This window comes from Lutra lutra, chromosome 3 (genome assembly GCF_902655055.1).
Source record: "Lutra lutra chromosome 3, mLutLut1.2, whole genome shotgun sequence".
Taxonomy (NCBI): Eukaryota; Metazoa; Chordata; class Mammalia; order Carnivora; family Mustelidae; genus Lutra; species Lutra lutra.
The window spans coordinates 66,820,072-66,847,395 of NC_062280.1; the positions used below are offsets into that span (position 1 = coordinate 66,820,072).

Genomic DNA, 27,324 nt, shown 5'->3' on the forward strand with positions numbered 1-27,324 from the left:
CTGTCTTAGTTCTCTGTTGTTGCATATATCAAATTACCACCAATTCAGCAGCTTAAAACAACAGATATGTATTATCTCCCTGTTCTGTAGATCAGAACTACAAGCATGGTTTTTCTAGGTTTTCTGCTTATGGTCAAGCCAGGCTGCAAGCTAAATACTCCTGGAGCAAAGGGCTTATCAGAAGTTTTACTGGAGAAAGATCTGCTTCCAGCCTCATTCAGGTTGCAGGCAAATTCCCATTCCTTGCGCTTATATAACTGAGTCTACTGGCCCTAAAGGCCGTATCCTAGCAACTGGTTTCTTCAAGGCAAGCAGGAGAGTCTTGCTGCAGTCAGCTAAGATCAAGTCTTACATAACAACATAATCATGGAAATGATATCCCACCACTTTCACATCCCATCACTTTTGCCATAGTCTATTGGCTAGAAGCAAGTCACAGGTTCTGCCCACACCCACAGCGAGAGGATTATACAAGGGCCTGACTCACTGGGGGCCACTTAAATATGTTCCTTTGTCTTCATTATTTTCTTCAACCTGAGAAAAACTCCTGTGGTCTTTCACATTTCTAGTATTTGGCACAGAGCCTACCACAGAGGTGCTCTAGATAATTTAAAACTGCATTAATCAAACCTATGACTTCAGGATCCCTTTATATTCTTATAAACATTATTGGGATTTAAAAAAAAAATTACTGAGGACCTGAAAGAACGTTTATATGGGTTATATGTATTGACTTTTAGTAAGACATTTAAAACGTCATTTACTGATTCATTAAAGAGTAGTAAATTCAGTAAAGAGTAGTAAATTAATTATATATTAACATACATAACATCTTTTAAAGATTTTATTTACTTCAGAGAGAGAGGAGAGAGACAGAATGTGCATAAGGGAAGAGAAGGAGACTCCCTGTTGAGCAGGGATCCTGATGCAGGACTCGATCCCATGATTCTGGGACCATGACTGAAGCAGAAGGCAGAAACCCCAACCACAGAGCCACCCAGGTGCCCAAAGTAGATAACATTTTTAAAAATTATATTACGCCCCCCAAAATGTGAGAAGAGTAGCACTGTCTTACATTTTTGCAAGTCTTCTTCATGTCTGGCTAATGGAAGACACCTGGACTCTCACACCTGCTTCCACATACAATTACACATCATATGGCTTCTGGAAAACGCCACTGCACATTCAATGAATAAATAAGTTACAAAGGCAAAGAATGTCTTCATATTATTGTGCATATAGTTTGACCTTCTAGGTGCCCTGAAAGGATCTTAAGGAACTCCAGAGATCCCCAGATCACACTTTAAAAACCACTACTTTAAAGAATCGTCATAAGTTGAGGGAAGAAAGGCATTTTAATTCATTCGAAAAGTTTTCCAGTGCCTACTCTGCGCCAGCTACTGTTCAAAGCAAACTAGATAGATCAAGTCCTGCCCTCCGGGTGCTCAACGTAGGTAGGGGTGAAAGAAAGATCAAGGACCGCCTCTGTCGACATCTGAGCTGTGACTTAAGTGACAGAGGCCAGGCCATGCAGAGATCTGGGGAAAGAGAAATCCTGGCAGAGAAAGCCCCCCAGCCCCGCCTCGCTGGAATGTACACAGAAAGATTGGGTTAGCAAGAGGTCGGACAGGTGGGCAGGACCAGATCTGGCGGGGCCAGGTAAAGAATTAAGAGTTTTAAGTTTAAATTTCTTGACTGTAGCAAAATGGGGGAAGAGAGTAGAATGGCTTAAGGATGTATGTTTGCAGGCCCGGAAAGTCACTCAGAGGTCAAGCACATGCTTCTGGGCCGGGGCCACTTTGGCTTCTCCGAGCCGCCAAAACCGGCCTGGAGCCTCAAATCCGCTTAATGACGCGACGCGGCGGCAGGGCGGGGGCGGAGAGCGCGCACTCTACCTGAGGAAGCTTGGATCTCGGCGCCCGCCGTAGACGTCGTGACAGACGCGGTCCGTTGCCTGGGAGCCAATGAGACGCCACTCGGCCTCCACCGCTGTGAAGAGTGCCCGCGTTGGGCCTCGGTCACCATGTCGGTGCTGGACGCGCTTTGGGAGGACCGGGATGTCCGCTTCGATGTCTCCTCGCAGTGAGTCGCTCCTGGGGCCTATAGAGGGCGCCGCGGCGCGGTTTCTGGAGGAGGCTGCGCCCCCACAGCTCACGGCCCTCGCGAGAGCGGGAGGAGGTTTGAGCCTGTGGTCCCCGGGAGACCCCAGACTGGCCTGGCCATTGAGGGAATTCATCGCAATGAAACCGTTTCAGAGATCTGGGGAAAGAGAATTCCTGGCAGAGAAAGGGGGTACCGGGCACCTAGCGGGAAACTGAGCCCAAGTACGTCCGGGACCATCTAGGACTTGGGCGTTCAGTACACCCAAGTGAGCTTGGGAGTGCTCCTCTTCTGTGATGGGGGACGTTTGGAAGGGACTCAGGAGACCAGGGTTCTGAAACTAGGTCTGGAATAGAGACACATGTTGTAGACCCTTCGGCTTCGCCATTTTAAGCTCGAGTCTCTTTGTAAAACAAAGGAGGTGGGAATAAGCATTTTCCATAATTGCTAACCTTGAGAACTTGGTTTCCATGATAAGCTTCCATCTTGTCATTCATTTAAATCGCCAGTGGGAGGAAGGAGCCACTTTTTGGAAGCTCTCAACAGAAACCCTGGGTTTTTTGTTTTTGTTTTTTAATGTCATGCTTTAAAGAAAGAATACTTAAAACCTTCCTACCCAAAGACCAGGGAGAAAATGCCCATTGAGAAATTAACTGTTGGAAGACTGTGAGGCTTCTCGGGTTAATGGTATGAAGCTTCTTAGCCACTTCCTATGATTCCTTATCATGACCAAAACCTTGAAAAAAGAAATAATTCCCCAGGCTTAGTTGTGGCTTGGTATCTAATACTAACATGGTCTTAGATCCTTTAAGAAGTTGTGAGGGAAGGGAATTTATAAACGATGGTTACAGATTGCACACATTCTATGACTTTTTCTATTATTCTCGGAGGGTTCTTAATCCAAGCAAAGGTCCATTTCATGAACATTTCCATTTTCTTGAACATTTATCAAATGCTTATTATGTTCTAGGTACTATGCTGATAGCTAGAGATACAAAAATAATAGAAAATGATTACCTGCCGCCCATTTTAGTGCAGGAGATACACATAGACAACTAACTATTTTTTAAAATGTGGTAAATACCCATCCTGAAAAAAATGAACAAAAAGCTGGGGTATCATAGGAACAGAATGGTTCATTTTGCCTGGAGAATGCCTTGAAGAGGAAATAATATTTGTGTTCAACCCTGAAGACTGGGCAGGGCCTTGTCATGGTAGACAGGAGAGTATTCCAGAAAAAAAAAAAAGAAAACAAAACACTGGGAGCAGAGTCTTGGAAGTACAAACGGCATTGGCTGGAAGGCAAAGTCTGCAAGTGGAGGATGGAGGAACAAACAGGTGGATTAGCCAGATTATAAAATGTTTAGCTGAGGATTTTGGACATAATTTTTGAGGCAGTAGGATGACATGGAAGACTCTTAGGCAGAAAAGTTATATTATGATCATATCTGTATTTTGAGTAGGTAATTGGGTCAGCTGTATGGAGATTGTGTTAGAGGTTTCTACCACATATTCTGCTAGGTTCTTGTTTGGGGACACTCTGGAATGCATTCTGTCTGACAGCAAACTATTCTTCCCCCTTTATTTCCTTTTATTCCCTGTATCTAATTGTTTACTGATTCCTAATGATGCTTTAACTTGCTCCTTCCATAACTGCCTAACCTCCTTTCCTCTACTCAGAAACCTCTGAGGGTTTTCCATTGTCCACAGGATAAGGCCCATATCTATCTGACTAAGCATTCAGAGGTAGTGGCATGTATTCCTCGTTACCTCTTAACATGAATCTTCTTCCCTAGCTAGGCCCATCTTTCCACATTCTCCTATCATTTCTTTTTTCTGGTCTTTAATCACTCTCCTCCCTCTCTCTCTCATTTCTCCAAATCCTACCTCTCCTAGTTCTGGCTTTTCTACATGTCCCTGATTACTCCAGGCTCCACTGGTCTCCAGACTCTTAAAGTTCTTAAGCCCGTATTTTCAAATGCATGAGCATTTGGTACTGTATCATTTATACTGATGGTTGTTTTATATGCATATGTCTCTTCTCTCCCTAACTAGATTGTAAGTGGGTATAGTTGTAGCTATTAAAGCCTCGATATTTATTTTAGACAAATGAAAACAAGACCTGGAGAAGTCCTTATTGATTGTTTAGATTCAATTGAAGACACCAAAGGAAATAATGGGGATAGAGGTGAGTATATTTCCTAGTATGTTTTATATTTCTGGTTTGATTTCCAAATGTTAAATCATATTCACTGGAGAGTAAGATATAAAAGAAATGTAATTGTGACAGTAAAAGAGTTAAATCCACATAAGAATTTTCTCAGACTTAAACAGGAGAAAGATGGGTATTAAACCTTTAGCCAGCGGTGCCTGGGTGGCTCAGTGGGTTAAGCCTTTAACTTTGGCTCAGGTCACGATCTCATGGTCATGGGATCAAGCTCCACATGAAGCAGGGGAGCCTGCTTCCCCCTCTCTCTGACTGCCTCTCTGCCTACTTGTGATCTCTCTCTCTCTGTCAAATACATAAATAAAATCTTAAAAAAAAAAAAAAACTTTAGCCAGAGAATACAGGTTCTTCCTCAGAAGTTTGGTCCTTCAGTAAGTCCCAGTTTTGATATCAGCTTTCTCCAACATAACTGTTAAAACTCCAGGATCCCTGTTTGTAAGGGGCATGGGATAGTTCTGACTTTTGAATCTCCCTCCCCACGAAAAGAATATGAGGTTGTGGAACATAAGTAGGTCATACCTGTGCTATCTGGAGCCATGCTTCCTTTTAAGAAATCCAAGAGTAATTCACGATCCCTTGAGAGTGACACCTGGAGATGGACATGTAGAGAGCAAATTTAGTGCTGTTCTGTTAAGTCTAGTATAGGTTAAGCAGTGAAAAGTCTTGTTAGACATCTGTGTATGTCATTGAGGAGCAGTCAGAGTTGGACTCTAGAGTCCCCCCAAATCAAATTTCCCAAAGGCTAGAACTTTGAAAAGTCCAGGCTGCATACAACGGCTGTACATAAAACTAGCATCCAGTGACCAGTTCTTGTAAGCGTCACTACTGTTGTTTTGGTTGTAAAAAAATAGGGGATGAGTGGGCAGTCTAGTATCTCTGAAAAGGTCTTTTAGAGAAAGGGAGGTTTAGGAGGATGGGTCATAAACCTCTTATTGAAGAGAAGAGTAAATAGGGGGAAAGGAGAAGACCTCTTTCAGGTGAGAAGGATCAGTAAATCCTAGAGACTACACAGTAAACTTTATTGGGAAAACGGGCTCACTGCAGCCTTTCAAGCAGCCACTTGCTCTCTGGGTCTTTCCTCTGGTCTGCTCTGGGGTGGAATGTGAGCAGCACTTAGTTGCGGGCCTTTCTTCCCTGTGAAGGGCACCACCTATCATCACCACCAGCAACAGGCAGATCCTGTCAATGGCAAGGGTCCATCCTTAAAAGAATGCTTAGATCACGTTTATGAAATGATTCCTAGTGTCAGGCCCAGGTGAGGGTGAGGTATAAAGGTTTAGCAGCAAACAAGAAGTCTTAGTTTGTGCCTTTGAGCCTTTGAGGGTGGAATAATCATCTCTAGGTACCTGGATCTTGACAAACCTAAATTAACTTCAGGAAGCCAAGAGAAAATTTGGTGGTTCTCATACAGACTGGCAGGAACTCATGTGACATTCCATCTGTCAGTCGAGACAGAGACTATGGGTAATAGAACATTTTTCAGTTCATTGGGTATTCATTGAGTGCAGAATCTCATACTAGCACTTTGGAACAGAGAGGGCAAAACACCTCCCTGGCCAGAAGTGTCTATCACAGTGAGTGCCTGAAATCTTCCTATTCATAAAGATAACTGTATGTATACTCGCCTCAGAAACATTCCCCAGATAATGGAATGTTACAGGTGGGTATAGAGCTTCTGGTAAATAAAAAGATAGAAAAAAGAAGGGGAGTCCTGCCTTTTAGCCTTCTTCCTCTCCTTTGCAGCAGCTTGAAAATTGCTGAATTAAGGCATTCATTAAGTTCAGGAGACCCATGTTAAAACTATAAATACCCCAAAAGATTAGCACTTTTAATCCATTTCAACTGTAAGCACCCTGACACGAAATTATCAGATTAGCTTTGCACTGAAGCTTACGGAATGAAACAGCCATATTTCAGTGTTTGAGATTAGGAAAAACAGAGACAATTTTATTTTGGTGTTTGAAAACACAGAGAGAGACAAGTCCACGCCTGGGACACTGGGTTTGTAGCAATAGGATGGGGCCTTTCAGCAAGAAAGAGGCAACCTAAGAATGCTAGAGATTTATAGGAAACGTACCAAGATCAGAAAAATAGGTCATTAGAGTTGGTCAGTGGCTTTATTTACCACTCCATAATTTTTCCTGGAATCTTCTAATAGACAAATATCAAAAAGAATCAAAAGATATCCTAGGCTTATAGCCCACTTGTGGAAACATAATGTTACTTACATGAAATGGTGTAAGGAAAACATAAATCAATGTATCTATAATAACAGAATAGTTTGTCCACAGTCTTTCTTGCTTGTGCCACTGGCCTACATTTGTCCCTCCAGGTCCAGCACCCATCACCCTTTCCCCCTTGCCCAGAGAAAATGACCTGTATAGACCACATCAAGGGGCTACTTGTGCATTCTAGCTTTGGGTTGGAAAAGCCAAGCCAGAAGATCAAAGGGGAGCAGGAAAGTATGGCCTGGCTGTTTATTCCCCCAGTTCTTTCTTCTCAAGGTATTTAGCCGTGCAGGACTTCCACATTTGCTTAACTGTTCCCTATCCTTGTCCCACTGGGCCTGGGGTGGTAACAGGTTTGCAGCACTCACTCACACCTTTCTAAAAAGTGACTTATTTATAAGTCCTTTTATAAATAAACCTCAGTTATTCTGATTTGAATGTGCCATCTGTTGTCCATTTGACCCCAACTGATAGATGGAGGGTCTACTCTTCTATGATCTTGAGTGAATCTTATAGTCTTGAAATGCTGGGTTATATACTTTTTGTCAAACATACTATGTTCCACAGTTTCTCTTGAGAATGCCTTCCTTTATTGTGGTAACAGCCTTATCCCATCTTACCCTAGCGTTCATACAAGCTTAGTTTCTCTGATTTTGGATATTCTCAGGGTTTTCAGGGAGGAAGAAGTATTACCTGGCTATAGATGACTCATCAAAAGAATTCTCTGGGGGGCGCCTGGGTGGATCAGTCATTAAGCATCTGCTTCAACTCAGGTCATGATATCAGGGTCCTGGGATCGAGCCCCATATGGAGCTCCAGCCCCGCATCAGGCTCCCTGCTCAGCAGGAAGCCTGCTTCTCCCTCTCCCCCTGCTTGTATGTCCTCTCTTATTGTCTGTCTCTTTCTATCAAATAAATAAATAAAATCTTTTTTAAAAAATTCTATGGTTATAATTTGTTGAAGAAATGTTGGTTAAACAAAGTTAAGTGAGTTTTATTCAGGATTATCACAAAGCTATGCTAGTATGTTAATTGTATCATAAATCTGTAAGACACATAGTTTACCATGCTCAGATTTACTTGACTTTTTTTTTTCTAGAGCATTTATAGGTACTACTGTTTCATAAGATACACTTTGAGAAATGAAGTTTATCTAACTCTGTATGTCAGTGTAAGTACATCAGTCTGAGGTTAGGAATGAAAAACATAAGGCCTTAAGGAGACTTCAGCTTGGCCATAACTTCATATGAGCAAAAAATTTTTTGCTTATTGCAAAAAAAGAAAAAAAGTATTTATAAGTGTGGATCATATAAATGAGAACTGTTAAAAGATTAGTATATATATGAAAGTCCTTTGAGTAGTGTGATTTCACCAAATGGCTTTGTGATTATACCATCCCATACTCATTCTCAGTTGTGCGCATATGACCTGCCAGAATTCCAGAACAGCTTCCACCAAGACAAAAATCCAGTACACAGTTCACTCTATTAATTTGAGTCAAACCAAGCTATTGGGATTGAAGATATGTATCCCTTCTGTAACTATCAGATTTTGTTTCTCTGGGATTCTGAGTTGTGTATTATATGCCTTACACTGGATAGATAAGAGCAGTAAACATGTTCAGGTGATAAATGTCTGAGAACATCTGTGGGGGTTATTGCTCTTCCTGAGCTAGAGGTTTCATGTCTACCTCTTTCTACTGCAAAAATGGGTCCTTACTTAAGGTAACCTACTTTTTTGTCTGTTTGCTTTTAGGTAGACTCTTAGTAACAAATTTAAGAATTATCTGGCATTCTTTGGCATTACCCAGAGTCAATCTTTGTAAGTATCTTTGTTAGAGAACACTAAAGAAAAAAAATACTTTGTCAGATGAACTTGCACAGTGGCTTTTGATAACCAAAAAAACTGTACCATGAAATATGAAGAAAAACTGATAAAAAAAAAAAAAACTTTAGCAATCCTAGACTAACCACAGACTGTACCATTTTGCAAAGAAAGGTTTTTTAGTCCATTTTGTCTTTTGGACACACACGAGATTAGTGCTTTTACACTGAATGGTTTTGTTCTTTGCATATCTTTGACAACTTCCTGTGACCTGTTTCAACTAATCCAGTAGAAGGGAGATCTAAATTCTAATAAAAGTGCAAACTTCCGGGATGTGTGGGTGGCTCAGTTGGTTGGACGACTGCCTTCGGCTCAGGTTATGATCCCAGAGTCCCGGGATCGAGTCCCAGATCGTGGCCCCAGCTCCATGGTTAGTCTGCTTATCTCTCTGACCTTCTCCTCACTCATGCTCTCTCTGTCTCTCTCTCAAATAAATAAATAAAATCTTTTTTTAAAAAAAAGTGCAACCTTCCATTGTGTTAAATTTTGTTTTACTTATTTTTAAAAATTATTTTAGATTGTCCAGCTAGACTTTTTCTCTAGAGGTATTGGTACTAAGATGTTCAGTAAATAATAATATATAGGTTTTAGAGAAGCAAACTTTCTTTCTTTCTTAGAGAAGCTAAGAATGTTTGCAAAGAAGCAAAATTTACTTTCTAGTTCTTTTAATTATTTAACTTAAATTTATAGTAATATATTAAAATGTTTTTAAAGTTGTACTTTATATTTAATTTTTTAAAAACTTAAAGTTCTATATACAGAGGTTTTGTTTTTTTTTTTTTTAAGATTTTATTTATTTATCTGTCAGAGAGAGAGAGGGAGAGAGAGCAAGCACAGGCAGACAGAATGGCAGGCAGAGGCAGAGGGAGAAGCAGGCTCCCCGATGAGCAAGGAGCCCGATGTGGGACTTGATCCCGGGATGCTGGGATCATGACCTGAGCCAAAGGCAGCTGCTTAACCAACTGAGCCACCCAGGCGTCCCTATACAGAGGTTTTTATTGTTCAGTTTATTATATCATGTTCTTGAAATTCTTTGCTTTTGAATTTTAGCTATCGGTTACAACTGCATATTGAGCATTACAACAAGGACTGCTAACTCTGTAAGTCTGAAAAATCTTATTGAAATATATATAGTGAAGAAGCATTAGATATTTGAGATTGGACTTATTTTCACTGTAAATGAGAAATTGCTCTTGAAATCTGAACTTTTAAATAAATTTGTCCTTACAGAAATTACGAGGCCAAACCGAAGCTCTTTATATACTAACAAAATGTAACAGTACTCGTTTTGAGTTTATATTTACAAATTTGGTTCCTGGAAGTCCTAGACTTTTTACTTCTGTGATCGCAGTACACAGGTATGATAATACTTTATAGAATATTGAATAATTTTAAGGCCAATCTATGATTTAGAAGTTTGTAGGGTAAAGTGTATAAGTATGGTACCATCTTCCTCCAAGCTCAGAAAATTGCAGTATCCTGAAGATATATAGAACATATTGCATTATCATTTAATAAGCACTTTGAAAGTATTTATAGAATACATAAGACTACTGAAGATTCATAAAAATTTCTACTTGAAGATTCTATTAAATTAGCTACCAAGCTAGTTATAGTGAAACAGAGAGTTCATTCAATATAGATAACGAAGTTGGATAATTAGTTAATAAATTTAAAAAGATTATTTTAGGGGAACCTGGGTGGCTCAGTTAGTTAAGCCTCCAGCTCTTGGTTTTGGCTCAGGTCATGATCTCAGGATTATAAGAATGAGCTCCACCTAGGGCTCTGTGCTCAGTGCAGAGTCATCGTGAGTTTCTCACTCCCTTTCCCTCCCTCCCCCATTCCCTGCTCTCTCTCTTTCTCTCTCTAAAATAAATAAGTAAATCTTAGGGGGAAAAAAAAAGGTTATTTTACTAGCAGTTGAAGGCATGTCTGGGTGTTTTCCCTTAAGAGTTTTGTTTTCTTTTGTGGCGGTTTGTTCATTTGTTTGCTAAATTCTTTACACTACCTTAGCTTTTTTTTTTTTTTTTTTAGAGATTTTATTTGTTTACTTGAGAGAAAGTGAGAGCACAGAGGACAGAGGGAGAGAGAGAAGCAGACTCCTTGCTGAGCAAGGAGCCCAACACAGGGCTCTATCCCAGGACCCCGGGGTCATGACCTGAGCCAAAGGCAGCTACTTAAGTAACTGAGCCACCCAGGTGCCCTGCTCTTTTTTTTTTTTTTTTTTTAATTCTATAAGGAAATGCAAGTTGACATTTTCTCATTTCCAAGATATGTATAAACAACATATCTGCACATAATTTTTCGGGTGAAACTCGGCCTCAATCCACATGTCATAAATTGCTTTGCAGGAATATTTTTCTAATAAAACATCACAATTTAATTATTCAATGCTGCACATTGTGCTCATATCATTTCCTCTGAGTGAATCTACAAAGGGTGGCAATTAGTTGGGGAACTACAGAAAATATGGAACACTTCACAAATTTGCATGTCATCGTTGTGCGGCATCTATGCTAATCTCCGTTATCATTCCAGTTTTAGTGTATGTGCTGCTGAAGTGAGCACCTTAGCTCTCTATTTTTAACCAGCCTTGAGTACAATGATTTTTTAAAAGCTTGGCTAAGATTACAGGCTATTATACATATACACAAATTTATGCTCACACAGAGAAGTATATACACTATTTTTTAAATTTATTTCTTTATTACTAGTGATGTAGACATTTTTCTCCTTTTTTTGGATTTATAGTTTTCTATTATAAATTTCTTAATTATGCCGTCATCTGTCATATATGTTGAAATTTATTTCTTAGTTTCCTAGTTATTTGATTTTTCATTTTGTTGATGATTTCTAATCTACATAATCATTTAAATTTTTTGAGATATAATTCATATAGTATAAAATACCATTTTAATATTTACAGTTTGAGGGGTGCCTGGGTGGCTCAGTTGGTTAAGTGTCTGCCTTTGGCTATGATCCCAGAGTCCTGGGATCAAGTCTGGCATCTGGCTGCCTGTTCAGTGGAGAGCCTGCTTCTCCATCTGCCCCTCTCACCACACCCCTCCCACTCATGTGCTCTCTCTCTCTCTGCTCTCTCTCAAATAAATAAAATCTTTTTAAAAAATAAATAAGGTTTACAGTTTGATAGTTTTAGTTTCCACAAGATTGTATAGCTATCATCACTACCAATTCTGGAATATTTCTGTCACCCCAAAATGAAACCCTTGTAGCCCTGTAGTCCCCATAGTCCTTCCCTATCCTGTCCTCTTCATAGCTCCTGGCAACTACTGATTTACTTTCTTTCTGTATGGATCTGCCTATGTGGGACTTATAATATAAATGGAATCATACAATATATTGACCTTTTATAGCTGACTTATTTCACTTACATAGTGTTTTCACCGATCATCCATGTTGTAGCATGTATCGTACTTCATTCTTCCTATAAATAGTATTACATTGTGTAAGCATATTTTGTTTTCTCACTAGTTGTTGATACACATTTGGATTGTTTCCACTTTTTAGCTACTATGAATGTTTTTCAATTGTGTTGGACATATTTCTAAACCTTAGCTCTTTATTTTACTTTACTTAGAAATATAATATGAAGAGGAGTATGAAAGGAGCTTATAAGCTTCTTTTCTTCAATAGAATAAAAACGAGTGTTCCCCCACAAGTAACTCACAGCACAAATAGTTTCCATTTTGTCCACTGGTTAAACAATGATTACAGCACTAAAGGAAATTAAGATTTATAGGCAAATGCTCAAATCTTCTTCTTTCACAATTTATATATTAGCTCAATTAAAGTTGAAATGACAAGTTTAACAATGAATATTATGATTTATATAAATGACATTTAAAGTTATTCAGGCTAAGAAAATTCTTTAGTCTTATTAAATGAGTAAATTAGCCTATAATTTTGTAGGGTAAAATTATAATCAATCAAATGTTATAATAAAACGAATCCAAAAACTTATAATAAAACTAATCAGAGGCACCTGGGTGGCTCAGTTAAGCATCCCTATTCTTGTTTTTGGCTCAGGGTTGTGAGACTGAGCCCCATGATGGGGCTTCATACTCATCAGGAAATCTGCTTGAGATTCTCTCTATTCTTCTCCTTCTTCCTCTCCCTCTGCCCCTCTCCTGCTTGTGTGTGCTCTCTCTCAAATGAGTAAATCTTTAAAAAAAACTAATCAAAACTAATAATAAATACTGGAGAAAGTTCTGAAATACAGAACTTTCTTCAGTATTATTTATCAATAGGAAGGCATGGAGAGAAAACAAAGAGGGATTATATATATATATATAAATGTACACACACACTCACACAAACACTTGCACATGCATACACACTGTTCTAGGGTCCCTTTTGTGATTGGTACAGATTTATTCCAATTTTCTTAGAATACTTATAGAGGTAGCTGTGAGCATATTTGCGGTTGCAATGAGAAAATTAACTGGACTCCCAATTGTGCCTTTGACTAAAAGGTGCCTTTGACTAAAACAGAAATGGAGAGAAGGATTTTGATAGAGAAAAATAATTTCCAAGTCTGTTATACAAAAGCATTGTTTTTCAGCTTAAAGAGAAAATGTTTCCTCTCATATGTGCTATATGATACATGTTGTCTTAAAAATTAGACCTCTAGGGGCGCCTGGGTGGCTCAGTTGTTAAGCGTCTGCCTTCAGCTCAGGCCATGATCCCAGGATTCTGGGATCGAGTCCCACGTAGGGCTCCCTGCTTGGCGGGAGGCCTGCTTCTCCCTTTCCTACTCCTTCTCTCGCTGTATCTCTCTCTGTCAAATAAATAACTAAAGTCTTTAAAAAAAATTAGACCTCTAAAAACAGATACTGAGATAAAATATGTAAATACTACACTAAAAATGATAGTCTATAAAAAACTGTGACACCAAAATTTATTGAAAAGTAAATTTTTAAATTTGTTATAATTATTTCAATGATATACATAAGTATTAACAATTGTATATTTTGGTAGATAAGTAAACATAACCTAGGAAAATCACATTTTCAGTTTGGGTTGGTCTTTGTTCTTTTTTATAGAGCATATGAAACTTCTAAAATGTATCGTGATTTTAAATTGAGAAGTGCACTAATTCAAAATAAGCAACTACGATTATTACCACAAGAACATGTATATGATAAAGTCAATGGAGTATGGAATTTATCCAGTGATCAGGTATTGTGCGAAAAGCTAATGAACCTTTTGGGTCAGTGCTTTGGTAATCATTTTCCTATTTGTCATTGAGTTTGAATATCACTTAATTCTATTAAAATTAGCATTATATCTCCTGATAAATTAGTGTTGTAGCTCTTCTTATAAAATAATTTTCTGATTTTCATATTTTTATGGTTTTGTGTTCTTTTTAGCGACATTTGTTGTACCTAGAACTTATAGCTAGATTATAGATTATAGATTATCTAGTTCAGTCTCCATTTACTTATCGATTAAAAACTCAGGCCCCAAAGAATTAAGTGACTTCACACATCTAGTTCATCTGAGAACTATGTTCTTCGCATGCTGCACTACTCTCATCATCTTGATAACTTACACTGATGGAGGATAGTCATGAGGTGGACAGTCATGGAAGACTTTTAATCTGGTCTTTTGGGGGCGCCTGGCTGGCTGGTTGGAAGAGCATGCGACTCTTGATCTCAGGGTTGTTAGTTCAAACCCCATGTTTGGGTGTAGAGATTACTTAAAAATAAAATCTTTAGGGGCGCCTCAGTGGCTCAGTGGGTTAAGCCTCTGCCTTCAGCTCAGGTCATGATCTCGGGGTCCTGGGATCGAGCCCCTCATCGGGCTCTCTGCTCAGTAGGGAGCATGCTTCCCCTCTTTCTCTGCCTGCCTCTCTGCCTACTTGTGATCTCTCTCCCTCTGTCAAATAAATAAAATTTTTTAAAATAATAATAAAAAAATAAAATCTTAAAAAAAAAAAAAGAAAATCTGATCCTTATGGAATTAAATGTATAACTCATTTGGTGATTCCTGTATCCGTTATCATGACTTCTCGTTTGCTCTTGAAGTTATGACCATTTAAAACATCTAAGTTGGAGTAACACATCAATTTCTAAAGAAAAATTTTCTCTTATGTAAGAATAGTTTCTTTGGTTAGACCAATAACCACTGGGGTAAAGTTATAGCATTTGAATGAAGAACTTCTTGCTAAACATTATATCATACACTTAAGTTGTAAATAAATTTTGCTCATTTGAAAAGTTCTAGTTTTAAACTCTGATGATGGTTCTGTAGTAAATAGCCAGCTCTACATCTGTATAAGTCCTCATCAGGAATCAGCAAGCTTTTTACTCTGACGGGCCAGATGGTGAATATTTTAGGCTTTGCAGGTCATACCATTTCTGTCATAACTTCTCAGACTTGCCATTGTAGTGTGAAGCCAGCCATAGACAACAAATGAGCATGGCTATGTTTCAAAAAAACTTTGTTATGGATCCTGAAATTTGAGTTTCATACAGTATTCATGTATCATGAATTATTATTCTTTTGACTTTTTTCTAGCTATTTAAAAATCTAAAATTTGGTTTGTGGGGCCAAGAAACTTGGCTTCTTGGCTCGTGGGCCATACAAAATGAGGCGAAAGGCCAGATTTGTCCCACAAACCATAGTTTACACATCCCTACTTTAGGTCATAGCTTAGAAGTTGCTTTCTATAAGGCTTCCTTCTGTGTGTTGCTTATGCAGTCTGTACTTAATTACTACTTTAAATTGTTCCTGATCTAAAATATAGAGCCTGTCTGTTCCCCGGCATTAGATTGTAGGCTTTATAAGGGTAGGAGTGGAATCACTCTGTTCATAGTTAAATCTTTACCATCTAGCACCGCACCTGGCATTTTAAATTGATTAATTAAGATGCTCAGGATTATCAGAAATATTTTACTGAAAATAGGAATGTTATTGTTAACCTAACTTCTGTTTATTAAATATAAAATATGCCTTCCTATTCTTTTATTTAAAAAATCCTTAGGAGTTTTGCAAGTTGCTCTCTTCTAAAATAAGAGGAAAGAGTGACATAAATAATTATTCTTTATAAAGTTAGACTTAGTACTGTTTAATGGGATGTTGGCCAGGAATAAGGAGGCTAAAATTCTTTGTATAACAATTTTTTGCAAGATGAGAATAGAGGAGGGAAATCTATATACATACATATATGTTTATTAACTTAATTATAATTAAGAAATATTTGGTCTTTTCTGATGTTTCAAGCCTGGTCATCCCAGGTTTTGGGTTTGTAAGTTAATATTTTATGCCCAAGCTCAACATATAAAATAAATTCCTCTGGGAGTATATGGTGGGGAGGAGGTAGAAATGGAGGTGGATAATGATATGGATAAATGGTAGAGGTGGCTAATTTTGGTGCCATGTACTAGGTATTAAAGTTTTTTTAGACCATTTAGTTACCATACTAGAGTAATTATGAGTAAATTTTGAGGGGCTATATAATCGGAAAACAGTTTTGATTCATAATTAGTGTTGCAGAGCCATAAAACATCTCTGGTGGACTAATGGAAGTTATCACATATGTTTTGTCTTTCTCTTACCACAACTTCCTTGTCTTAACTTAATCCCACGTTTTGAACAATAGCTGTAATAAGATCTAACACTTGCAGAATGCTTACTATGTGTCAGGCGTTGTGATAAGGGCTTTATTTATAGGGGTTATTTAATTAAATTTCCACTTTACATTTGACACAATGCACCAAGAACAAATTTTTGCCCATAGTCAGGCAACTGGTAAGTACTGATGTCATAATGATTATAGTCTAACTTCAGAATCCAGGCCCTCAGTCAGCTAATTGTTCTTCGATCCAGTGAATAATGAAGTCATTGATACTCCATGATACTCAATTCTGGTATTCTCTGCTACTGTGATAATTAGAATTATCCCAGTGTTTAGAAAATAAAGAGTAAGTATTCAAACAAATGGTCACTCGTGTATCTCTTATCTTTTACAGGGAAATTTAGGAACCTTTTTTATTACCAACGTGAGAATTGTGTGGCATGCAAATATGAATGACAGTTTTAACGTCAGCATACCATATCTACAGATTGTAAGTGCATGCATTTTGGTGATCTTATTTTAATGTAGAATAAATAATTTCTGTTCATTAGTTAATGGAACTTTCAAGACTAGATGAATTGTCTCCCTCTTTTTCAGTGGCAGCAGTATAGCTGACAGCAGACTTTTAAAATGTTGATAATTTACAGTTTCAACAAAGAAGAGACCCAACAGTACTTATATTCAAGGGATGCCCCACCATTATAAACTTGCTATTAAGAGAAAAATATACTGGACTTAAAAATTTTAAATAGTCACCATACAGGGGCACTTGGGTGGCTAAGTCAGTTAAGCGTCTGCCTTCAGCACAGGTCATAGTCCCAGGGTCTTGGGATCAAGCCTCACATTGGGCTCTCTGCTTAATGCAGATCCTGTTTCTCCCTCTCCCTCTGCTGCCTCTTGTTTTCTCTCTCACTGTCCAGTAAATAAATAAAATCTCTAAAAAAAAAATAGTCGCTATGCAAATTAAAATGTATCTCTCTTCTTCCTTTTCCTTTTCTTTCTTTCTTTCTTTCTTTCTTTCTTTCTTTCTTTCTTTCTTTCTTTTTAAGATGTATCCTTCTTAGATTCCAGTCAGAGGACATTAGCTACTACAGTTTTCCATAACCTTTTCATGAGGCATGTATACAGTGGTTCTTTGCTTGGCTTCAGCACACTGATCCACACACATTGTTTTGGCTCTCTTGACACTTTGCTTTTAAAGCCAGAAGGAATTCTTTAATTCTGTGAATGAATTGTTTTCACTGTATTCAGATACAGCATGTAATACAAGCTGGATTCATACTACAGTTTTGGTGAAAGGAATTAAGATGGTTTTTAGTAATGATTTTTTAAAAGATTTTATTTATTTATTTGATGGAGAGAGATCAAAAGTAGTCAGAGAGAGAGAGAGAGAGCGAGAGGAGGAAGTAGGCTCCCTGCCAAGCAGAGAGCCCAATAATGCAGGGCTCAATCCCAGGACCCTGAGATCATGACCTAAGCCGAAGGCAGAGGCTTAACCCACTGAGCCACCCAGGTGCCCAGTAATAATGATTTTAGCTTAAGTTCAACTAAAGCTGTTAAAATCCAGAATAGGAACTAACTATCTGAGACCAATTTGTTTTGAGAATAAAGGTGGTTCTTTTTATCTCTTCTGCTGCTGCTACTGTGTGATTCAGTGAAACAAATAGTAAACTCCAATAAATCGAAGTATTTCATTTTATATAAGGAAATTACTTATAGGACTCTAGTGCAAATTAGATGGAACATAAAAATAGTTAATGAAAATCCTGTGTGATTTTCCTATGATAATTACACTTATTGCGGGATATGAGTAGTCTTAATACTGAGCAGTTTCATTAAAAAATATTTATTGAATAGACACAATGTATGCGATATCTGGAAGATGTCATTTTTAAAAAGATTTCCTTGTTTACAAGAAGGATGATTGTTTGCTAACTATTCCCAAGCCTATTGTTTGCTGAATTGTTTGATTTTTGAGTTACTTTAAAATATCAGGTCATTCATTTGCCAAATATTTAGCACCTATGCTATGCTAGGTGCCAGCAATACATTTGTGAGAATTATGAACCAGTACACAGTTCCTGTCATCAAGGTTTCAGTCTGATAGAGATTAAACAGAAAATCATAGAATCTGGTAGGAAAAAAATAATTTCTGGCCATCCAAAGAAATAAAAGAATTTATAATTGTGGCTGGGAAGATATAATAGAATCTACGTAGGTATTTGATAAACTGGGGTTTGTATTGTCCATTGCTGTTTTATATGGTTTACATGTGTTACAGCTCATCTGACCTAATCTCTATTATACTACAAAATTACTGAGTAGTAAACAACCTTGTGCTTTTTATTCTTCAGATAGATGCTTTTTGTTATTTAAGAATACAGTTCCCAAGTATGGCCTCTGGAATGAATTCAGCTTTGTCCAAACAACTTGCAATCTGATATCATCACAGTCTGTCACTAGGACAGTCATATTCATGTGACTTTTAAAAACTAACCCAGCCTTGGGAACCACTCAAAACACTGGCTCTCTAGTATTAAAAGATTGCTGGCCTTTGGTTTAAAATACTCAGAAAATTTGTACACTCCCTGATTGTGGGGGATATTTGAGTCAGATAATTTTGTGCATATTTCAGATATGTCTCCTTCGTATTTCCTTACAAGTCTGCTGGCTAGTTCTAGTATGAACATTTTCATTTACTTGATCTCTGTGGCAATATAATGAAGGAAAGAGGGAGAATTCTGTTCTTTAGATTATGAAAAGCAGTCACTGTGTAGAAGTTGAAAAATTTGTTTGTGCTAAAGAATCACTACTATCAGGTAATAAAAATATGCATTTTCTTCTTTTCCATTTTACATCTAGCGTTCCATAAAGATTAGAGATTCAAAATTTGGTTTAGCTCTTGTCATAGAAAGTTCTCAGCAGGTAAGATATTATATATCCATATTAATCTTTAATTGATTTTTTAAACTATGTGACAGTCTATATATTTTGTTTTATTTATATAGTAACCAGTGTACATTCAAGAAGAATATTAGCTATAACATGTTAAATAGAGTTTAAAGTTGTATAGTAATTGTACTCATAGGAAAAATTGTTTCATGTTTCCTTGTTGGACAGACATAACCATTATTATCATTATGATTATTATTTTTAGTGACAGAGTTAAGTCACTGTACTTTTTATGCATTCCTTCAATCTTTACAGAACCCTATGATACAGTTACTATTTTTCCCCATTTTACATTCAAGGAAACTGAGGCTTGGAGAAGTTAGGAACCTTGCCCACAGTCTCTCAACTGAAAACTGGTGGGGATAGGTTTTGATTCAGGTCTGACTGACTCACAAGAATATCAAGAGAAACACAGATAAATACAAATATACACACACATGCACCCTGTTTGAGATTTTATACTCTCATATGCAGTTTATACTATATCTAATTATAATTCCTGTGCCCCATTAGGCCAGATCTTTGCAGAAATACAATTAAATAAAACATATACTTATTTGTAAAATCAGTGCTCTTCTAAATTCTAACTGTAAATATGAATGTCTACTCACTCCTTTCCCCTGGCCTGCAGATTTGTAGCTTCCATTTACTGAGTGCTTACTATGTTCCAGGAACTATACAAATATCATGTGTACATTATTTTATTTAATATAACAACTTGATAACTGTTTTATGGTTAGAAAATTGAGGCTTGGATGGGGTGGCCAGGTGATGGGTATGAAGAAGGGCATGTGGTGTGATGAGCACTGGGTGTTATACACAACTAATGGATCATTGAACACTACATCAAAAACTAATGATGTATATGATCTCTCTGATATGCGGAATTTCAGAGGCAGGGCGGGGAGTTGTTGGGGATAGGGAGGGAAAAAATGAAACAAGATGGAATTGGGAGGGAGACAAACCATAAGAGACTCTTAATCTCAGGAAACAAACTGAGGGTTGTTGAGGGGTGGGGAGGCTGGGTTATGAATATTGGAGAGGGTATGTGCTATAGTGAATGCTGTGAATTGTGTAAGTCTGATGATTCACAGACCTGTACCCTTGAAGCAAATAATACATTATATGTTAATTTAAAAAAAAAAAGGAAGGAAGGAAACACACAGAAGACCATTAAAAAAAAGAACTAATGATGTACTATATGTCAGCTAACTGAACATAAATAAATAAATAAATAAATAAATAAATAAATAAATAAATTTTAAAAAAAGAAAATTGAGGCTTAAAAGACTAAGAAAAGTATGTTTCCCAGCATCATATAGCTGGCAAATTTGTTGTAAAACCTGAATTTAAACTCAAAAGTATATGCTCTCAACCTAAAGCATATGCTCTCACCGTTTACAGTACACTACTTAATTTTTTTTAACAGTTTTCAACAACAACCTGTCATGTTAAGGTTTCTTTCCTAATTCTTCAAGGAATTAGCATCAGTTGGACCATTCCCTTTCTTCTGATATATGGTCTTTTCCTTTTCAAGGTCTAGCTCAAGAAAAACTTAGTTCCATTGGCCTTTACAATCTATAGTGTATTTTCTTAAATCTTAAAATCTCATCTTTGATATTTGTATATAGAAATGATGTGATATCTGGATATGCTTCAAAATAATCCTAAGTGGGTAAGGGAAGGAGATTTGGGGATAGGGGAGATTAAAGATGGAAGAGAGTTGGCCATATGTTGCTACTTATTGAAGCTGGTTGATGGCTACATGGACACTTACTGTACCTTTTTTTTTTCTATTTTTGTATATGCTTTAAGTTTTTCATTATAAAAATTATAATTAAAAAAATCAATTTACGTATGGAGCTCTGAAATAACATGACATAACAATGGGGTATGGTTTATCATATAGTATAAATACCTATTCCTCAAGCTTGTTTTTTGTTTTTTCATTATTTTTTCTTACAGAGTGGAGGATATGTTCTTGGCTTTAAAATAGATCCTGTGGAAAAACTACAAGAATCAGTTAAGGAAATCAATTCACTTCACAAAGTCTATTCTGCCAGTCCTATATTTGGAGTGGATTATGAGATGGAAGAAAAGGTAATTTGTTCACTATGTAAAATACAGTTTGCTGAATTGCTTTCACACAGTCTATAAAATACGGATATAAACACATTGTGAACAATTTAAGTTTGAACTATGTTTAAAATGATGGATATACAGACTCTGCTCAGAGAGCATGACCCCTTGGCCATCACTAATTTGTGCCATCTACCTATCTTCTCACTGGCTGCTTCGTCTCATTCCTGCCCTTTTAGGTGAGCAGCTGATCCAGAGAAATGTCCATGTGCAAGGCTCCTGTGATGTAGACAGACTTCAGTCTCTCACTGTTTTATTTTTATTCCACTTCTGCCTCCCATTAGCATTTGGGCAAACCTTACAGGCCTCACAGACACCAAACCCACCCTGTTCTCCCAAGTCCCTCAGCTCTCCTTTGACTTTACTTTTCAGCCTCTCTAGCTGGAACACTTGTCATCTGGTGTGTCACTGGTGTCCTCACCAGCCACTCCACTCTATCTGCTCTATCAGTGGTACTCTGGCCCGAGGTTCTGTCTCGGGTGGCCTCACTGACCACTCTTATCTCAGGTTCCCTTGCTGTCTGTTCTTTTACCGGCACCTCACTGTACGCTATGATGGTGCCCTTGCCACCCACTCTTTCAACAGCATCCCTGCTGGCGCTCAGCATGTTGAGCCCTATCACATAGCACATATATTATCTATATCTCTTCTGCTCTTAGACTGCAGCATGTGACCCGAGAAGATCAAGAAGTAGGGCTGGACAGCTAAATTCAAATTCACACCCTCTAACTTCAAACAGACCCTTGTTGCATGGTAGCACTCCTTGCTAGTTTTTTTCTCTTCCTGCAATATTCTCTGTATATCCCCCTTCCCTTCAAGCTGAAACATCTCTTTGGGTTGCTGACACTGTATTAGACATACACTCATGTTTTTCACATCTTTAATCATCCTTTTCTGTTTTCCTCCCAACTTGCATTTCTTTCAACACTCTCCCTTTCATTCTGCCTTCTCTGTATATTCTTCAGGAATATCAGCCCTCTTCCAGTTTCCTCAACCCATATTTTTTTTTAAAAGATTTTATTTATTTATTTGACAGAGAGAGACATAGTGAGAGAGGGAACACAAACAGGGGGAGAGGGAGAGGGAGAAGCAGGCTTCCCTTGGAGCAGGAAGCCCAGTGCGGGGCTCGATCCCAGGACTCCGGGATCATGACCCAAGCCAAAGGCAGACGCTTAATGACTGAGCCACCCAGGAGCCCCTCAACTTAAACTTCTGTAGATGACTCCCACTTTATTTTGATCTTGACACATTCTCTCAGATGACCATGGTTCTAAATATTCTTGAATATTTTCACATAAATGAGCATTCCAAACAACATAAATTGAATTTCTCACTTAAAAGTTTGTCCTAGTAATTTAATTGAGTAAATAATTTTCCAAATCTGTAAGATACACTGGGATTTGAGTATCTCAAACGTGGCATACTTAAAATGCTGTCATTTTTCTCAAAAGCGCCATCCTACTGATATATTTATTTTCTACTTATTTATTTTTAGCATTGGCAAAGTCAGCTGTGCTCAGAACCTCAGAGATTTCATTTTTTATTTTCCTGATTGTCTTATTTTATACATTCAATCATGAATGTCTCCTCCCTTTTCCTATCCCTTTCTTTTCACTCAAACCACAATTACCATTATTACTCTTGCTTGCATAATAATATTGTAGAACATACCTGGTTCTTGGAACCTGGCAAACCTGACTTTAGTCCCAATTTCACCATTTATTTGTGATTCTAGGTAGATTTGAGCTTCAATTTTCTCATTATAAAATGAAGATAATCTGGGTGTCCAGGTGGTTCAGTCGGTTAAGCGTCTGGCTTCAGCTCAGGTCATGATCCCAGGGTCCTGGGATCGAGCCATGTGTCGGGCTCCCTGCTCAGGAAGGAGTCTATTTCTCCCTCTCCCTCTGCCCTTCCCTCTGCTCATGCTCTCTCACTCCCGCTCTCTCTCACTCAAATAAAGAAATAAAATCCTAAAAAAAATTTTTTTTAAATGAAGATCATCTGTCTCACAAATTTATGAATCATATCCATGAAATTCCTGGCACATGAGATACTCAGTATGTTAGTTCTCCTACCCATTCTCTCTCTACCTTTCATTTCTTTTCTTTTTTGGCCCCTAGTATGTAATAATAGCGGCCATAATAACCCACTCTGTCATCTCCTGTAAGTCCCTACGCCAAGCCACCTCTTCGGGGAGGTCTTCCCTGAACACCATCTAAAATAGCAGCCTCCATCATTTTACTGTTCCTTATCCCTGTTTGCTTGCTTGCTTTGTTTTTGATAACACTCATAAGTCTTCTCCACTATAAATAATCTCCATGAAGTCAGGGGTTTTCATCTACTATCTTTAACCCTATATTTCCAGCAATTAGAACTAGCACATAATAGGCGCTTTAGTGAATATTCATAGATGTTGAATGACTGCATTGAACACCTATTGTTCCCACTCACTGCTCTAAGAGCTTCGTATGCATCATCTATCTCATTTAGTCATCCCAACAGTACTATGAAGTATAACATTATTATTATCCTTATCTCACAGTTATGGAGACGGAGGCTTAGCTAGGTTAAGTTACTTGTACACAAAACTTGTCACACAACTCTGAATGCAGTTGAAACACTTGAGGCTATCCTCAGATTAGCGGGTCAGGTCACTTTTGTTGAGCACTATACTTCTACCCTCTACACCCTCCCACCAATTACCTATAGATAAAGTCTGAATTCTTTGGGCTGGTATTAAAGAATTTCAGTGGACACCAGCCTACATTTTCTACCTTATCTGCACAGCCACAGTGTCTGGTTGTGCAGGCTGTGCACTGCTCAGCTATGAGAACATAGTAAACACAGACTTTAGTGTGAATGATGCTCCTTGGGATTGTTCAGTACAGTAGCCCTGCATAGCTTCTTTTGTCTCATGGGACTCTTCTGTTCTGACCATACTGGATTATTCATCATTCTTCAGCCACATTCTGTGGTTTCTCTCCTTTGCTGATGCTGGTCCCCTCTGGCAGAAATACCTTTTCCCCTAATCCTACCTATGGAGGTCATCCTCATTCTAAAAGACCTAGATTGATTACATGCCATTCTTGTCTTCATGAAAGTTTCTGGGATTTACAATCCAGAAATTGTGCTGTCTCTAAACCTTTCTCTTATAATGGATAGTACATTCGTTACAACTGCTATTCATAGGTTGAACCGTATGATACTAATATTTGATCATTTTTTACTAACAAAAATGGTAATTTCATATGTTCCAACCTAATATTTAGTTATCTGTAATTGTGCTTTATTCTTTCTCCACCCCCACTAGATTACAAACCTTTTGTGGGTAGGGACAGGGAGTTTTTACTTGGTAGTGTTAGCATAGTGCCTAACACACCAAAAATACTAAAATATTTGAAAAATGAATTAATATTGGTACCACATTTTACTCTGCTTTACCATTGGAATATTCCGTGCAACTCTTAGTTCTTTTACTTTTCACGAGTTCTATTTAATGACTGTTTTGAAGAAAATTGAAAATTTGCTATATCCAAACTTAGTTATTTTAAACTGTGTGAAAGAAAATCAGATTAAGTCCATTGAGAGTTTTTCTTTAAGGATATCTCTAAGTATCGTACTAAGTTTGTATAAATTTGTCATATTAATACTTTTGATGATACTTCAGATTTAAAAGCTTAGGTTTAACTGATTTATTACTCAAGTTAGTTTTAGTAAAATATAAATTATACAATGATTTTTCTAAGACTTGAATAGTTTTCAGTTGTTTTACCCATTAACAAGTATTTACAGTTCTCACAGCACATTTTATTAAAATTATTTGTTTAATTAATATTGTCTCCTCAATGTATTTTTTTCCTTGGTGCATTTTAATATCTACTGATTTTTAGCCACAGCCCCTTGAAGCTCTGACAGTTGAACAGATTCAAGATGATGTAGAAATAGACTCTGATGATCACACGGATGCTTTTGTGGTGAGCATGACAAAGAAGAGCTACTAAATTTCTTTTTTTTTTTTTTTGAAGATTTTATTTATTTGACAGACAGATCACAAGTAGGCAGAGAGGCAGGCAGAGAGAAAGGAGGAAGCAGGCCCCCTGCTGAGCAGAGAGCCCGCCGCGGGGCTTGATCCCAGGACTCCAGGATCATGACCTGAGCCGAAGGCAGAGGCTTCAACCCACTGAGCCACCCAGGCATCCCGAGCTACTAAATTTCTTATGATTATTTAAAAATCTCAGTCATGTTTAAATAATGGCTTAAGTGTATAAAACACCATAGAACTTGAGAGTTATCTTAAACTTGAGTTAGAAAGTAATTTTTTTTTAAGCTAAGGATTTTTTCTTTGCTTGAAATTACTTTTAAATTACCAAACTGGGAAATAGTTTGAGAACACTATTTTTCAGAGGATTTCAGATCTGTGAAAAATTTTTCATACCTTAGAATAATAGAACAGGTTAAATAATTAATTAAATTAATGTAAAATATATTTTTCATTATTAATCTTTACAAGATTGACTTCCTTTCACCTTATTGGTATATTATATTAAAAACTATATTTGAACTATGAGCTTTCCTATTTCCAAATTTGTATGATTTCATAGCCAAAATAATACTAATGCTTTATATATAGTGTAATGTATGAATCTGACCAGCTACCTCTCTGGGAATATTTTTAAACAAGTGTGAAATTAGTATAAAATACTTAATTATAAACTACAGCATTTGCTGACACATTGAAGCACTGATTGCTTTGTTTTCTTTTGCCAGCACCTTCTCCTAAACCAAAAGTAGGGATGAAATTTTATAGCTTCTAAGTCATTCTTTTTATCTCCTTTCAAGTTAACCATGCTAATTGTATACTAAATTACAAAATACATTTTTTGGAGCTCAAAACATAACTCTTGTAGTTTATACTAATGATTAACAGAAGTGAAATCTGCTACTACCATAGTAAAGATAGGTGAGAAGACCATTAGACATACATTAACAGAATGTAAAATACATTTAGTTACACAATTGTTCTGTAAATTAATTACCTGTTCCTTAGTTCACTGACCTGTTACATGTCAAGTATGTGAAATAGAATTTTCTTTGTCTTCTAGGCTTATTTTGCTGATGGCAATAAGGTAAGGACATTTTATCTATAGTATTTGAAAAAAAACTTTCTATATTCTAACATTTAGTATTCACAAAACTTATGTGAAACCTATTTCTTGTTTTTTTCCTCTTCCTTGCCCACCTTCTCTATTCCCATCTTATCCTCTTATCTCCCAAAAAGCAACAAGATCGTGAACCTGTATTTTCAGAAGAACTGGGGCTTGCAATAGAGAAATTGAAGGATGGATTCACCCTACAGGGACTTTGGGAAGTAATGAGTTGATCTTGAGTTGAGCTGGATTTCTATTTAAAGATATCTCAAGATTAAAGATACTTAGTTGCCTGCTATAAGGCATGGAATAGTTTTTACTTCTACAGAAAAAGCCTTTAAAAAAGAGTTTTTTAATGCTTAAGGAAAAACTCATTTATCTATGATTTTATTGCCACTTTTCTAAAAATTGTATTTAAAATTGTAATCAAAATGTATCTGGTTTGTAAATATGTTTATTTTCTACCTAATGCTTGTAAATTATTAGTCTGCAGATATTAAATGACTGTATCATGTTGGGTTTAATAAAGAATTTATGCAGCACCATTTAATGTTTTGAAAGTATTATTTAAAAGAATAAGACTATTCTTATGAAGTAATCAAAGTACTGCCTTTTTGATTATAAAAGTCTGGTTTAAATAATTATCAAATAGCTCCAAATGTAAGCCAACTCTAATATAAATCATAACCCTTAAACTTGTCAGGTGTAAGTGACCATTTCTGTAAAACCTAAAAATTATAGTTAACTATAGAGGATATCAACCCCTAAGTAATGTTTTGGGCACTATCTGATAAGTAATTTTAATATAGTATTGGCAAGAATACATTTATTTTTTAAGGAAATAGTTTTAAATAGTTTGTAAATAAATTGTTTGTAAATAAATTGACTTTCTCCTTGTATGTACTCATTGAAAAACCTCTTTGAAATTTTCAAATAGGATATTCTCCGATATTTTGGTTAGCTACAATTTGGCAACTTCTCTGGCATCCTGCTTTTTGCTACTGCTTTGATATAAAAAAAAATTGTAAGGAGCCTTTGTCAAATCATT

General features: G+C 37.1%; 1 protein-coding gene, 1 long non-coding RNA gene and 1 other non-coding gene across 6 annotated transcripts in view; 1 reads left to right on the plus strand and 2 right to left on the minus strand.

Moving 5' to 3' along the window:
- The window catches only part of LOC125095685 (uncharacterized), a 31,745-nt gene extending 29,671 nt beyond the window's left edge, over nucleotides 1–2,074 (minus strand). The window contains exon 1 of the long non-coding RNA XR_007125923.1: nucleotides 1,896–2,074. This is a non-coding gene — a long non-coding RNA (uncharacterized LOC125095685). The remainder of the gene's footprint in view (nucleotides 1–1,895) is intronic.
- BBS5 (Bardet-Biedl syndrome 5) lies at nucleotides 1,522–27,167 on the plus strand. 4 transcript variants are annotated; one of them, XM_047722081.1, is made up of 13 exons: nucleotides 1,522–1,659; nucleotides 1,749–2,082; nucleotides 4,206–4,288; nucleotides 8,310–8,375; nucleotides 9,489–9,538; nucleotides 9,669–9,796; nucleotides 13,502–13,637; nucleotides 16,433–16,528; nucleotides 18,901–18,963; nucleotides 20,956–21,090; nucleotides 25,020–25,103; nucleotides 26,232–26,255; nucleotides 26,408–27,167. In XM_047722081.1, exons 2-13 carry the CDS (start codon nucleotides 2,024–2,026, stop codon nucleotides 26,507–26,509), a joined length of 1,026 nt encoding a protein of 341 aa, XP_047578037.1. In that variant the 5' UTR covers nucleotides 1,522–1,659; nucleotides 1,749–2,023; the 3' UTR covers nucleotides 26,510–27,167. The 4 variants fall into 4 exon arrangements, with proteins under 4 accessions (XP_047578037.1, XP_047578040.1, XP_047578038.1 ...); XM_047722082.1 differs by having other exon boundaries at nucleotides 1,545–2,082; nucleotides 4,156–4,288; XM_047722083.1 differs by lacking the exons at nucleotides 1,522–1,659; nucleotides 1,749–2,082 and adding an exon at nucleotides 2,103–2,324.
- Nucleotides 10,902–11,006, minus strand: LOC125096620 (U6 spliceosomal RNA). Its single transcript, XR_007126294.1, has one exon. It is a non-coding gene; the product is annotated as a U6 spliceosomal RNA (small nuclear RNA).
- Nucleotides 27,168–27,324: the final 157 nt, after the last annotated feature.

Excerpts from the sequence above, each read along its gene's own strand:
- BBS5 (XM_047722081.1), top strand. The coding sequence starts at position 2,024 with ATGTCGGTGCTGGACGCGCTTTGGGAGGACCGGGATGTCCGCTTCGAT. Across the intron at positions 2,083-4,205 it reads CGCTTCGATGTCTCCTCGCA|ACAAATGAAAACAAGACCTG; the intron begins GTGAGTCGCTCC and ends TATTTATTTTAG. Across the intron at positions 16,529-18,900 it reads GCATACCATATCTACAGATT|CGTTCCATAAAGATTAGAGA; the intron begins GTAAGTGCATGC and ends TTTTACATCTAG.